The following is a 14,222-nucleotide window of genomic DNA, read 5'->3' as shown; positions in this document are numbered from 1 at the left end:
GTGTACTTAAGTGCAATATATTGCACTTAACTTGTGCATGTAAGTACACATTAAATGCAGCTATTAAATGTTCTTAAATTGTGCACTTAAGTGCATTTACTAAGTGCACTTAATTTGTGCACTTAACAAGTGCACGTAATGTGTGCCCAAATGCACTTATGTTGCACACTTAACCTGTGCACTTAAGAGTGGTTAAGTGGACTTTAATTGTGTAAAAATTGCAGTGATTTTGCACACTTAACTTGTGCACTTATTGTGTGTACTTAAGTGCAATACATTGCACTTTACTTGTGCATGTAAGTACACATTAAACGCACCTATTAAATATACTTAAATTGTGCACTTAAGTGCATTTACTAAGTGCACTTAACAAGTGCACCTAATGTGTGCCCAAATGAACTTATTTTGCGCACTTAACCTGTGCACTTAAGAGTGGTTAAGTGGACTTTAATTGTGTAAAAAGTGCAGTGATTTTGCACACTTAACTTGTGCACTTAATGTGTGTACTTAAGTGCAATACACTGCACTTAACTTGTGCATGTAAGTACACATTAAATGCACCTATTACATATACTTAACTTGTGCACTTAAGTGCATTTACTAAGTGCACTTAACTTGTGCACTTAACAAGTGCACCTAACGTGTGCCCAAATGCACTTATGTTGCGCACTTAACCTGTGCACTTAAGAGTGGTTAAGTGGACTTTAATTGTGTAGAAAGTGCAGTGATTTTGCACGCTTAACCTGTGCACTTAATGTGTGTACTTAAGTGCACTTAAAATGTACACTTGGTAGGTGAACTTATTTTGTGCAATTATTTTTGCTCACACAACTTGTGCACTTAATGTGTGTACTTGGTAGGTGCACTTATTTTGCGCAATTATTTTTGTGCGCTGAACATGCACACTTATTGTTTGTACTTACAGTAAGTGCACTAAGTAAATACACTTTTTTGTGTACTTAAGTGTACACATACGGTAAAAAGCAATGATACGCTCAAAATGCTTTGCCAGGTTGTTTTCGATGATTTATTTTTTAATTCAATGAATATCTTCCGCTTCCACAACTAATGGCTCAAGCATAACAACAAGCCGAAAGGCTGCTCTTATCTCAAAACACTCTTAAGTCGAGGTACTCTTAACTTGAGGTGCCGCTGTGTTTTGCAGTTTTTTGTCGCACTCGATCAAAGTGTGGCTGACAAGTGTGCACGTGTCACAGGTCCGGAGAGCAGGGTGAGGCAGACGCCATCGCGGAGGCCGAGCGGCGCCTGCAGAGGATCCATCGAGGCCTCCAGGAGAAGGAGAGCCAGGAGGCGGAGCTGCTGAGGCGGAGGCAGGCGGAGGCGGAGCAGGAGCTGGACGAGCTGAATAGGAGGCGTGAGCTGAGGCGCCATGTCCGCCAGGAGGAGGAGCGACGCAGGGAGGAGGCGGAGCGGCAGCGGCTCGCCGAGGAGGAGGTGACCACGCCCCCTGGCGGAGACATGGCGCGGAAAGGTCACATGGTAATTTGATGATCGACAGGCGGAGCATCAGAGGATGAAGGAGGATATGGAGAGGAGGAGGACGCACGCCGCGGCGAGGATGAAGAGCATGAGCGAGCGTGACGCCGACGACGCCTTCTGCCCCTTCACCCCCAAGACGTCCACCCACAAAGTAAGCATGATTGTTGCCTGGCAACCAAATAATCATGTTGCCATGGCGATGACAACAACCTTGTGAAGAGTATGGCAAGAGAAAGATATGTACTTGATTTTGGTGAAAGGCGGAGCTAGACGCGTCGATTGGCGTTGTCGTGGCGATGCTGACGGCATTATTTTGCAGCTAACAACCTGTGCTTCCTGTAGATAGCGCCAGAAAATACTTTTTGCTAATTGGTAAACACCTGAACATAAACCTTTGTGTTACCTTCACAGCCGAGCGCTGCAGCCGCCGCTAGTAAGTCACATGACGCATGTTGTCCTCGCCTGCGTCATCAACGTCTGTCCTTTGACTGTCGTGTCCGCAAAGTTTCATTCATGTCGTGCGGACAAAACATTTAGGGATATGACAACATGTCCTCACGGGATGTTTGACGTGTGCATGACCGCATGTTTTCTTTTTTGCACTTTGTTTGTTTGTCCACACTGAAATGAAGAGTACAGTACAAGTACAGTACCAGTAGACAGAAACCCACTGACTGCGATCAACACTACAGTATGCATAAACAATACGTACGCATGAATACATAAACAATACATACACCTAAATACATAAATACGTAAACTATACGTAAAGATAAATACGTAAATATGTATACAATACATAAATACATATACACTAGCGAGAGGGACAGGGGAGAGGGAAGTCTGGGCTTCTCTGCTTAGGTTGCTGCCCCCGCGAACCGACCTCAAAAAAGCGAAAGAAAATGGATGGATAAATACATATACAATACATAAACATAAATACATATACAATATGTAAACATAAATACATATACAATACATAAACATAAATGCATATACAATATGTAAACATAAATATATATACAATACATAAACATAAATGCATATACAATATATAAATACAAATACATATACAATACATAAACATACATGCATAAACAATACATATACAATACATAGACATAAATACATAAACAATACATACACATAAATACACTGCACACTGTATTATACATAAACAATACCTAAACATAAATACATAGATATAGATGCATAAACATAAATACATATACAATACATAAACATAAATACAATGCACACTTTATTATACAAAAACAATACCTATACATAAACAACACACACATTTAAATACATAAACAATACGTAAACATGGATACATATACAATACATCAATCAATCAATCAATGTTTATTTATATAGCCCTAAATCACAAGTGTCTCAAAGGGCTGTACAAGCCACAACGACATCCTCGGTACAGAGCCCACATACGGGCAAGGAAAAACTCACCCCAGTGGGACGTCGGTGAATGACTATGAGAAACCTTGGAGAGGACCGCATATGTGGGTAACCCCCCCCCTCTAGGGGAGACCGAAAGCAACGGATGTCGAGTGGGTCTGACATAACATTGTGAAAGTCCAGTCCACAGTGGATCCAACACATCAGCGGGAGTCCAGTCCACAGCGGGGCCAACAGGAAACCATCCCGAGCGGAGACGGGTCAGCAGCGCAGAGATGTCCCCAACCGATGCACAGGCTAGTGGTCCACCCGGGGTCCCGGCTCTGGACAGCCAGCACTTCATCCATGGCCACCGGACCTATGCAACTCCCCCTCGCAAGGGACAGGGGAGAAGAGGAGAGAAGAAAAGAAACGGCAGATCAACTGGTCTAAAAAAGGGGGGGTCTATTTAAAGGCTAGATTATACAAATGAGTTTTAAGATGGGACTTAAATGCTTCTACTGAGGTAGCATCTCTAACTGTTACCGGGAGGGCATTCCAGAGTACTGGAGCCCGAATAGAAAACGCTCTATAGCCCGCAGACTTTTTTTTGGCTCTGGGAATCACTAATAAGCCGGAGTTCTTTGAACGCAGATTTCTTGTCGGGACATATGGTACAATACAATCGGCGAGATAGGCTGGAGCTAAACCGTGTAATATTTTATACGTAAGTAGTAAAACCTTAAAGTCGCATCTTAAGTGCACAGGAAGCCAGTGCAAGTGAGCCAGTATAGGCGTAATATGATCAAACTTTCTTGTTTTTGTCAAAAGCCTTGCAGCCGCATTTTGTACCAACTGTAATCTTTTAATGCTAGACATAGGGAGGCCCGAAAATAATACGTTACAGTAATCGAGACGAGACGTAACGAACGCATGAATAATGATCTCAGCGTCGCTAGTGGACAAGATGGAACGAATTTTAGCGATATTACGGAGATGAAAGAAGGCCGTTTTAGTAACACTCTTAATGTGTGACTCAAACGAGAGAGTTGGGTCGAAGATAATACCCAGATTCTTTACCGAGTCTCCTTGTTTAATTGTTTGGTTGTCAAATGTTAAGGTGGTATTATTAAATAGATGTTGGTGTCTAGCAGGGCCGATAATCAGCATTTCCGTTTTCTTAGCGTTGAGTTGCAAAAAGTTAGCGGACATCCATTGTTTAATTTCATTAAGACACGCCTCCAGCTGACTACAGTCCGGCGTGTTGGTCAGCTTTAGGGGCATGTAGAGTTGAGTGTCATCAGCATAACAGTGAAAGCTAACACCGTACTTGCGTATGATGTCACCCAGCGGCAGCATGTAAATACTAAAGAGTGCAGGGCCAAGAACCGAACCCTGGGGAACTCCGCACGTTACCTTGACATAGTCCGAGGTCACATTGTTATGGGAGACGCACTGCATCCTGTCAGTAAGATAAGAGTTAAACCAAGACAAGGCTAAGTCTGACATACCAATACGTGTTTTGATACGCTCTAATAAAATATTATGATCGACGGTATCGAAAGCGGCGCTAAGATCAAGAAGCAGCAACATAGATGACGCATCAGAATCCATCGTTAGCAATAGATCATTAGTCATTTTTGCGAGGGCTGTCTCCGTAGAGTGATTTGCCCTGAAACCGGATTGAACATAAATACATAAATACATTAACAATACATAAACCATACCTTAACATAAATACATATACAATACATACACAGAAATACATAAACATAAATACATATACAATACATAAACATAAATACATATACAATACATAAAAGTAAATACATAAACAATAACTAAACAAACAAATACATGAACAATAGACGAACAATACATAAACAATAACTAAACAAACAAATACATAAACAATAGATGAACAATACATAAACATAAATGATAAATAAACATAATCACAACAATGCATAGGCTTAAAGTATTAGTAATATATCAGGTCAGTGATTTATTTGTGGAAATATTTTGATACAAAAGGAGCAAAATTGAAACGAGTCAAAAAGAAGAAAAAAAAGAAAAGGTCTGCATTGTGTGCCTCACTCCTGATTGGCTGATCAGTTTCAGCCAATCACAGCACTGTGTGTGACAGAGCTATTATACTACTGTGTATATATATGATATTTTACTCAGACTCTTTGTGACTTTTCCAGATCACAGAGAGGACAGAATCTCTGAACCGCTCTCTGAAGAAAAGGTAAACATTTGCAATATTGATGATTTTCTTCATATTTACATCCGCATCCAACAAGTAAAAATATGATTGGTGGCGTGCTCTGTTTGGTGGAAGCTTTTTTTTTTAATGTCGTCTGCAAGACGTCTGGTCTGGGCCTTCGACCTTTGACCCCATCCGGCTAGCGAGTCGGCGCCACAGTGACCCGACCTTTGGTTGCCATGGCGACAACAGTTGACATTTTGACACTTTCTGTGGATTCAGTAACAGTTTTAAAAAGACCCAGGCGCTCGTCCTGGTGAGCAAGATCGACGACAAGATGGAGCAGTACGCCCACGCTGTGGAGGTCCGTGAGCAACACCTGGACTTCTAATGCGAGCTTTTGATAAATAAATAATACCAACCTTTTTCCCGCAGACCTCTCAGGAACCTCGAGGGGCGAAAACGCCGATGGTCGACATTCCCAACTCGCTGGAGGTGGTCACTTCCAAGAAGAACCTCTTCGAGGCTGGCCAGGCCTGGACCAGCAGTCCCGCTAAAACACCGTCAGGCAAGGTGAGAGACCAAAGAACTGCACGATACTGACGATGGAAACGATATCGAATTGGCCGACGATAGAGATTTAGCTAGCGGCTAACGTCCCTACACAGTTCAAGTCACTAATCCACGCTGCCATGGCAGTAAATAAACAAGGTTTCTTCCAAGAAGGAATAGCTAAACATGCTAACCGCTAAGCTAGGGCTCTTAAATTTGAACAGAGCTGGGCGGTTCGATACAAATGTCGATTGTAACGATACCAAGTATAGTGTAAGGACATGGTTGATACTACAGTAAAACAAAACCATTTTTTGGTCATTTTTCTTGTCATTTACAAACTTATAGGGCAGACACCAAATTATTTAAATCAGAGCCAATAGTTATGGAAACTATCAATCAATGTATCAATAAATCAATCTAATTTTATTCATATAACCCTTAATCACGAGCCCTAATATATACTGTTATATATATTATATTATTATTAATATTAAAATGATATTTTATTTATATAATTAATTGTAATAATTATATACATATTTATGTATACAATTATATACAATAATTGGTTATGATTATAATTAATTAAATAATATATTACAATTATTACTATATATTATATAATATAATACAAAGTAACAATTAATGGCTGAAATAATGTTTAGTTATTCTGCTCAAAATGTTGCATGTAATTAAATGGAGTGATTTTAATTGTGATCAAAAATGTAATCATCCAGGGATATGAATATATAAAATATGAAGTATCAGTGGTATGATCAATACTGATACTGTTACTACTTGGTTTTGGATCCATTCCCAGATTTGTAGTATCACCTAAAATAAAAGTATCAAACAACAGAATAATTATTATATTTGTAAAACATATTTTAAAATGTTCCTAGTATCATTTTGTGTCAAATAATATACCAAGGTGTGGCCCGGGGGAAATTTGCGGCCTGCAGCTAATTTTTAACAGCCCGCTGCACAATCTAAAAATACTAGTACCAAAAAAAACATTAAAAAGTGGAACAAAAGAGCAAACAGGTCAAATTTAACAAGAAAAAGTTGCAATGTTGACTCCAGCAAAACAAAGCTGCCATTTTTTTCTTTAAAACTATCATTGCTCAAAAAATAGTAATACATCAAAATTAATGTTATAAATTATTTACTTGAAAGTTTAAAAAAACAAAACATATGAATTATTTTAAAATTTTTTAGTAGCGCCTTTTGGATCCCCAAAGGGATTTTTTTTTTTTTTTTTTTTAAATGATAAATAAATGATAAATGGGTTGTACTTGTATAGCGCTTTTCTACCTTCAAGGTACTCAAAGCGCTTTGACAGTATTTCCACATTCACCCATTCACACACACATTCACACACTGATGGCGGGAGCTGCCATGCAAGGCGCTAACCAGCAGCCATCAGGAGCAAGGGTGAAGTGTCTTGCTCAAGGACACAACGGACGTGACTAGGTTGGTAGAAGGTGGGAATCGAACCAGGAACCCTCCGATTGCTGGCACGGCCACTTTACCAACTTCGCCACGCTGTCATTGCTCCCAAAAAAATAATAATAATGTTTTATTAACTTATTTAAGGCTCCAATTGCTTCACACCAAATATTACACTTTGATTTTTGCCATAAGACACAGGGTTTTCACAAAAGAAAACATAAAACATATATATTTTTAAACTTTTTTATGGACCTCAAGTCATACTGAGGTCCATAAAAAAGGTCTCAAGGTTGGCAAGTATGCCTCAAGTTGAGACTGGAGCGTTAAAAGTTCAAAAAAAAATTATTAATTATTTAGAAAAAATTTTATGAGTGACGCATTTTGGATCCCCAATAATTTTAGTGCTATTTTTTGATTAAAAAAAAAAAAAAAGCTCAAAAAAATATATATTTATTGTCATAAATTATTGACCTATGCAAGGCTCCAATTACTTCACATATTACAAAAATATTACACATTTTTGGGGAAAATATAACATATTTTGTGATGTTTGACAAACAAAAAACTGAAAAAAAAACAAGGTAAAAAAAAATAAAATATTTTTAACATGTTTATGAGTGGCTCCTTTTGGATCCCCCAAAATTTTGGTGAGATTGTTTTTGTGTCATTGCACCAAAAAAAAATAAATAAATATATTGTCATAAATGATGGACCTATTTAAGGGTCCAATGACTTCACACCAAATAAGAACGTTTAGACACTTCTGTTGTTGTGTTGTTAGTTTTGTTTTAAATTAGTGTCAGAGATGCTACAGTACTGAAAACGCGCTTTAAAAAAAAAATCTCCACGTTTTTACCAATCAGGACACTGATGGGTTAAAGGTGGGCGTGGCCAATCTGATCACTCAGTGGGTCAAAGGTCAGCCTGACTCCAGCCGATCCTCACAGAGCCGACCCGAAGTGAGTATGAGCTTCTGTGTGGAAGAGGCAGGAATCATGTAAACAAAGAGTACCGTGCTAAAATAAGCTAAGCTAAGCATCAGTTACTGATGACTGGCTGTCCTATCAGGAGGTGAAGTACGGGGACGTGATGCAGAAGAAGAACATGTGGGAGATCATCGCAGATCCTTCAGGGAAGCCCGCACAAAACACGAAGGTGAGCCCGGCTGTTTATGACATTATGAATTAGTTTCAGCTGACGCGTGTTCATGTTGCGTCTCGGCAGGGCTCCGCGGAAAACAAGAAGTACAAGTTCGTGGTGACCGGACACGGCAAATACGAGAAGATGGCCGCTGGGCGTGGGGACGTCTCCGATGCGGACTCTGGTGAGACACATATTTCCTTGTAACAATACACTGCTTCCTCTTCCTGTCTACAGCCCTCAGCCTTCTGGGTAATGTAGTATATCAATATTTACTTCCTGGTTGACATCTAGTTAAATATTTATTTAACATGTATTTACCCAGGGTAAGACAATTAAGAACATTACACATAGGCAGCATTTACATGTTAGAGATGTTAGAGTGTGATGATAATCTCTCATTTACCAACACAAATGAGCGCTATAGTTCGCTCTCAAATTTAACAAATGTTTTTAACGTGCGGGGGTAAATGTGTTGGAACATAAACGAATGTTTAAGATGGACAAACACTTTTCAAGCGTAAAACATACACGGAGAATGTCTGCAACTTGTGGACAAAAAGGAAGTTTCTGGTGGCGTTTTTTTCTGTAATTATAATTATTACTGTTATTAGTTATAATGAATGAAAACAGTACAGTTATTTGACAATGAGCGCTTAGTATGTGCAATTACTGCCATTTAGTGTCTACTTTTAAGTATAAACATCAATACAGTATTTGTTTTCAGTTTTTTTTTGTTGAGGTTGAGTTACAAGGAACACTTAAGACATGGATCACAAATTCATCAAATCAAAATGTTCTTAACAAAAATAAATAAGCCTCAAAACATTTCTACGTTTGCTGCAACTTTCTGAAAAAGCTGCCAGCAATCCAAGCATTTTCGGCAACGACAATCACAAAAAAAAAGCCAACGAAATCCTGGAATGATTGCATAATGACATAATTTGTCAAAGTTAGGGATTGGTACCAATTACCGGTACCTCGGATCCGATACCAATTTTCAGTATTTTAGTAAATGTTCTGTCCAGTTGTTATATCTAGGTTTTATTATCCTACGTGAGTCTCATTTGCAATGCAGTTGCACTATCACGACACTAGATGGCAGTACGGTGTAGGCCATCTATAACGTTGTCTAACTAGGAAGTAGCCTCTTCCAGGAAGCTGAATGTGTTATGTTGCGCCCTACAAAGTGTTTGTACTGTAAGTATTACACGCCACGTGTTTGACTGTCACATTCATCTTAGTCGTAGTTTTCCTTACCAAAATTCGGAGGTGTTGAAATCGCCATGTAAAGTCGATAATGCTAATAGTAGGGCGAATACAATGTAAATTAGCATCAAGCTCGCGCATTTTGGAAGAGTGAAGCCTTACTTTACATTTCATTTAGAGGGAGTTTGCCTTAGTCCGCCCTTGACTTGATTGTTTACGTGAGCGGCCGTTTAGTCTGCAACCGGACGTAACGTCACTTGCAACAAAGGTATCGAAAAATGGCACCGTTAGATTTTATGAGACTCAATACCTGAAAACCTGAATACACCTCCGCCCCGTACAGGCTAACCTCCGCCAACCTCCGAGGACAAAGCTGCGAACAATGGGAGACCGGGCTTTCTGCTCCGCCGCTCCCAGTCTGTGGAACGCTCTCCCTGACCACCTGAGGGCACCACAGACTGTGGATGCTTTTAAAAAAGGCTTAAAAACCCTTTTTTTTTTTAAAAAGAGCCTTTTTTTAGATACACTACCGTTCAAAAGTTTGGGGTCACATTGAAATGTCCTTATTTTTGAAGGAAAAGCACTGTACTTTTCAATGAAGATAACTTTAAACTAGTCTTAACTTTAAAGAAATACACTCTATACATTGCTAATGTGGTAAATGACTATTCTAGCTGCAAATGTCTGGTTTTTGGTGCAATATCTACATAGGTGTATAGAGGCCCATTTCCAGCAACTATCACTCCAGTGTTCTAATGGTACAATGTGTTTGCTCATTGGCTCAGAAGGCTAATTGATGATTAGAAAACCCTTGTGCAATCATGTTCACACATCTGAAAACAGTTTAGCTCGTTACAGAAGCTACAAAACTGACCTTCCTTTGAGCAGATTGAGTTTCTGGAGCATCACATTTGTGGGGTCAATTAAACGCTCAAAATGGCCAGAAAAAGAGAACTTTCATCTGAAACTCGACAGTCTATTCTTGTTCTTAGAAATGAAGGCTATTCCACAAAATTGTTTGGGTGACCCCAAACTTTTGAACGGTAGTGTATATGCATACTAGTTCTAGCTATTAGGCTGCTCTAGTTTTTATTTATTGTTATTATCTTTTTATATTTATTTTTCTTAATACACTGTAGCACTTTGAGGTTGTTTACTCAATGGAAAGTGCTTTTTACAAATAAAATCTATTATTATTATTATTATTAATCCGGTCGGTGCCTAAAAAAGTACCAAACTCGGTACCCATCCTTAGTCAAGAGTACGGACTACTCGTCAGCTGCTATCTTAGTTTTCAACTTAGACAAAATACATTGGAAACAGGTGAAGAACTTTACATTTATTTTGAAAGCGAAGCTTGCTTTAAGATTGAAGTCTTACTTAGCTTAAAGAACACACACACAGCTAATCCAACACTTCAAACCATTTCCCCTTTGACCTCCAACATTCATCCCTGTTTCAACATTCTCATCTTAGCTTCGTCGTGGTCCACCTTCAAGTTCCGACTATTCCGGTGTCAGAAACGTGCTCCTCCTAGCTTCCTCCGAGCACCAAAATGATCACCATGAAGTCGTGTTGGCTTTGAAAAGCTGCTTCATTTAATTCCCGTCCACACAGAGACAACCTCAAGTGACACGCGTCGGAAAGCAGCGACAATGCTAACAAAGTCGTCACACGCACAAGAAGCCGGTAGCACCATGGAGAGTCAAAGTGCAAAACAGATAACAAGCTAACCTCGTCCGAAGAAGACATGAATGCCAAGGCTTTCATCGGGCGAGACCTCTGTAAGACAAACCAATGTCCAAACCACCAGAAGCCTCAAGTTCCGGTAACAATGCAGAGTCCACACAAGCGTTTACAATTAATTCTGTCGTTCCCTAAGCGGTGCTGAAGCCTTTGGCGGTTCTGTTAAAGTCTTTCGGGTCGTCATCTTTGACCTTGCGTCCGATCAGACCCATCTCAAAGACGGTGGAGATTTTGGTGAGCGGCCGCGACGCCGCCTCCCTCAGCTTTTTGGCGTCAAATTTGGGGCTAAAGAGCAAGATGGGCAACTTGTACGCAAACGAGGGGATTTCCTTGGCCTCGCCTGTCTTCTCCTCCGTCTTCTGTTCGTCCCGCTTGTTCAGCTCGATCTGATGCATGATGTTCTCCTTGCTGGAGAACATCTGGAAGAGGACGGCGTCCCACAACTTGGTGGCTTTGGGAGCGCCCCCTTGGCCAGGGCCGGCAGCGCTGCCCTCTTGGTTCTGGTCCTGGCCAGTGGTCTCCTTCTGAGAGCCAGGTTGTGGAAATGAAGGCTCTTCCTGCTCCACCACCATGTGCTTCTTAAGTCTGGACCAACCGCTCATTTTGGATTTCAGTGCCACTGGCTTCTTGAAGCTTTTAAGTGCTTCTTCATCACTCTTCTTCTCAACATTAAGTCCTACAGATGTTTCCTTTTCCTTGTCCTGATGTTTATTTTTGGTGGTTGCAACGCTCACCTTGACCGCCTCAGCTTTGGTGGTGTCTCCAGGTTTCACTGTCACTTCACCCTTTGCCTGTTCTTGAGGCTTGGAGGCCAGAACTTTGTCTTTTCCCAGAAGTTTCCTGACGGCCTCCAGAGGATCCTTGTCAGGAGGATGTGGTTTTGACATGACCACATTCTGCTGGATAGGAGCCATCTGCTCAGAGGGCAGAGGTTGGGCCTTTGGCGTCTCCTGAATCTCCATCGGTTCTTGTTTCTCTGGAACAATTAGTTCCTCCTGCTTGGATGTTTCAACTGAAGGTGTTTGGGAAACAACAATGACGGGGATTGTTGGGACGGCAGAAGCATTATTTTCTCTCACCTGAATGTCAACTTTGGCGGTCTCTTCTTCCACTCGCAGTTCACGTGTTGTTGTTTTACTTTTTCTGCTTTCTGTAAGCTCCTCCTGAGTTTCTGCTTGAAAAACGGTGATACCAAATGCTGGACTGTGTGTTTTGATTCCCCCGTAAGCAGCGTATTCAGCAGGTGTCAGCCCACGATAGCTAGACTTAGTTTTGGGAGCCACTGGAGTTGGTGTTTTAGACCTCTGGAAGGCTGCAGCTGATCCTCCAGGAGGGTATGTTCCGTATGTAGGAGTTCTTGGTCTTTTGAAAGCAGGGGACGAGCAGAGAAGCCGGTTGCCTTCATAGGTTGGAGTTTTAGGCCTCTGATAGCCGAAAGATGTCACAGCGGGTTTTAGCTCCGCTGTTGGGGTCTTTGGTCTTTGAGGGTCAACCTGAGCGGTCCTTCTTGTCAGGTCTGGTTCAGATTTGGACTTTGTAATCATCTGTTGAGGCCTTTTTGCTGAAGATTCTTTCTGAACGTCCCCGTTCAGGATTGTTTCAGGCAGCCTCTGGACAGCAGGGGACATTTTAGTAATTGATGTTCTCTCTGGCTCTATGACAACTGGGGACACTGCAAACAGGAGAGGATTGGTTCTTGAGACCTCAAAGGCAGGGGTCGCGGCCCGGCTTACTGGGGTTCTCGGGCGCCCCGCAAGGATCCTCGACGACTGCAATTCGTGAGTTGGTGTCTTGACCCTCATTTCGGATGTTGGTGTGGCTGCCCTGATCTCAATAGATGGAGCTACAACAGCGTTTGTCTGCACTTTAGCTGTTTCTCTTTTCAGCTCTGAAGTTGGAGTTTTTCCTCGTGGTTCAGAGACTGAAATGGAAGTTTGTTGGGTCACAGCCTTTGTCTGCACTTTAGCTGTTTCCTGTCTCAGCTCTGAAGTTGGAGTTTTGCCTCGTGGTTCTGAGATTGAAACAGAAGTTTCTTGGGTCTGCTGGGTCCTTCTCCTGGCCTCATATGTTGGCTCTTGTTGACTTTCAGTAATGGTGCTGCCAATCGAAGTCAGGGCAGCGGTGTCGTAGACTGGAGGGGTTCTGGACGAGTCATAGTAGGACGTGCTCGCCGTGTACAAGCGAATTTGGGGGACGTCAAACATTGGTTTGGGCGATCTTGAGGGTTCAGTGGCTCTGAATGTTGGACGAGGACTTTTTGGCTTGACGAATTGAGTCAACACAGTGAGAGGTCGAATCAGTGCTTGAGCCGGTGCTGGGTGGAAAGTCGGATTTGGGCTCATGGGCTTTGGTTTGACAGGCGGGGCCACGTTGGGTCTAAGACTTGCATGATCTTCACTGAATACACTAAAAGCTGGTGTTTTTATCTCAGAGGGGGGCGCCCTAGGCTGAGGCATAGAAGACTTTGGCTGAGAGACTATGGGGGCTCCTAGCTTAGATGACAGCACCGGCGCTTGTGACTCCCTGGAGTACAAGGACAGTGCGGTGCCATGTTGATGGTATGACGGGAAGGCGAGTGGCTGAGGAGAGAACCTGCCTGCTCGACTGTATGCCGCACGCTGCGGGTACGGAGAGGCCACATGCTGATAAAGCGCCCTGCTGGTGATACGGGTGGCCTGTTGGACCCCACGGAAACCGTACTCCGGAGTCTTTGGCGGGGTGGAGTGGTCACTGTGCTCGAGGTCGGCTTCGTCAACGGGCGAGAGGTTGGAGCGGAACAGCGCAACGGACTGCAACGCCTGGGGGGAAACCTTCTTCTTGGCACTCCTTTTCACCAGCTTCTGCAGGCGGACATTGTCTTTCCCAGGTTTGGGCAGCAGGGGCGGCGGGTACGACTGGGAAAGAAATCCAGGTGGAATGACGGCTCCGAAAGCCACCGCCATGAGCGCCTCCGCCTCCTGAAGACCGAAGAAGAAAAGTCAGACTACAACTAAAACATAAGAACACCATTTTAGGA

General features: G+C 42.0%; 2 protein-coding genes across 11 annotated transcripts in view; one reads left to right on the top strand and one right to left on the bottom strand.

Moving 5' to 3' along the window:
* Positions 1–14,222, top strand: part of lsp1a (lymphocyte specific protein 1 a) — a 50,232-nt gene that overhangs the window by 35,324 nt on the left and 686 nt on the right. For 6 of the 9 annotated variants that reach the window (XM_062042931.1, XM_062042927.1, XM_062042932.1 and 3 more), the window contains 8 exons: positions 1,218–1,455; positions 1,520–1,651; positions 5,103–5,146; positions 5,387–5,468; positions 5,540–5,677; positions 7,975–8,070; positions 8,180–8,266; positions 8,336–10,124. In XM_062042931.1, coding sequence (XP_061898915.1) covers positions 1,218–1,455; positions 1,520–1,651; positions 5,103–5,146; positions 5,387–5,468; positions 5,540–5,677; positions 7,975–8,070; positions 8,180–8,266; positions 8,336–8,458 — 940 coding nt within the window. In that variant the 3' untranslated portion in view covers positions 8,459–10,124. Of the gene's footprint in view, positions 1–1,217; positions 1,456–1,519; positions 1,652–5,102; positions 5,147–5,386; positions 5,469–5,539; positions 5,678–7,974; positions 8,071–8,179; positions 8,267–8,335; positions 10,127–14,222 lie in introns of those variants that run through there. The other 3 variants (XM_062042924.1, XM_062042926.1, XM_062042923.1) reach the window with 3 other exon arrangements.
* Positions 10,837–14,222, bottom strand: part of prr33 (proline rich 33) — a 27,019-nt gene continuing 23,633 nt past the window's right edge. For both annotated transcript variants that reach the window (XM_062042922.1, XM_062042921.1), the window contains exon 3: positions 10,837–14,163. In XM_062042922.1, the coding sequence (XP_061898906.1) occupies positions 11,338–14,148 (2,811 nt within the window). In that variant the 5' untranslated portion in view covers positions 14,149–14,163 and the 3' untranslated portion in view covers positions 10,837–11,337. The remainder of the gene's footprint in view (positions 14,164–14,222) is intronic.

The sequence above is a fragment of the Entelurus aequoreus genome, linkage group LG03 (genome assembly GCF_033978785.1).
Source record: "Entelurus aequoreus isolate RoL-2023_Sb linkage group LG03, RoL_Eaeq_v1.1, whole genome shotgun sequence".
Classification (NCBI taxonomy): Eukaryota; Metazoa; Chordata; class Actinopteri; order Syngnathiformes; family Syngnathidae; genus Entelurus; species Entelurus aequoreus.
This window is presented reverse-complemented; position numbering and strand designations above follow the sequence as displayed.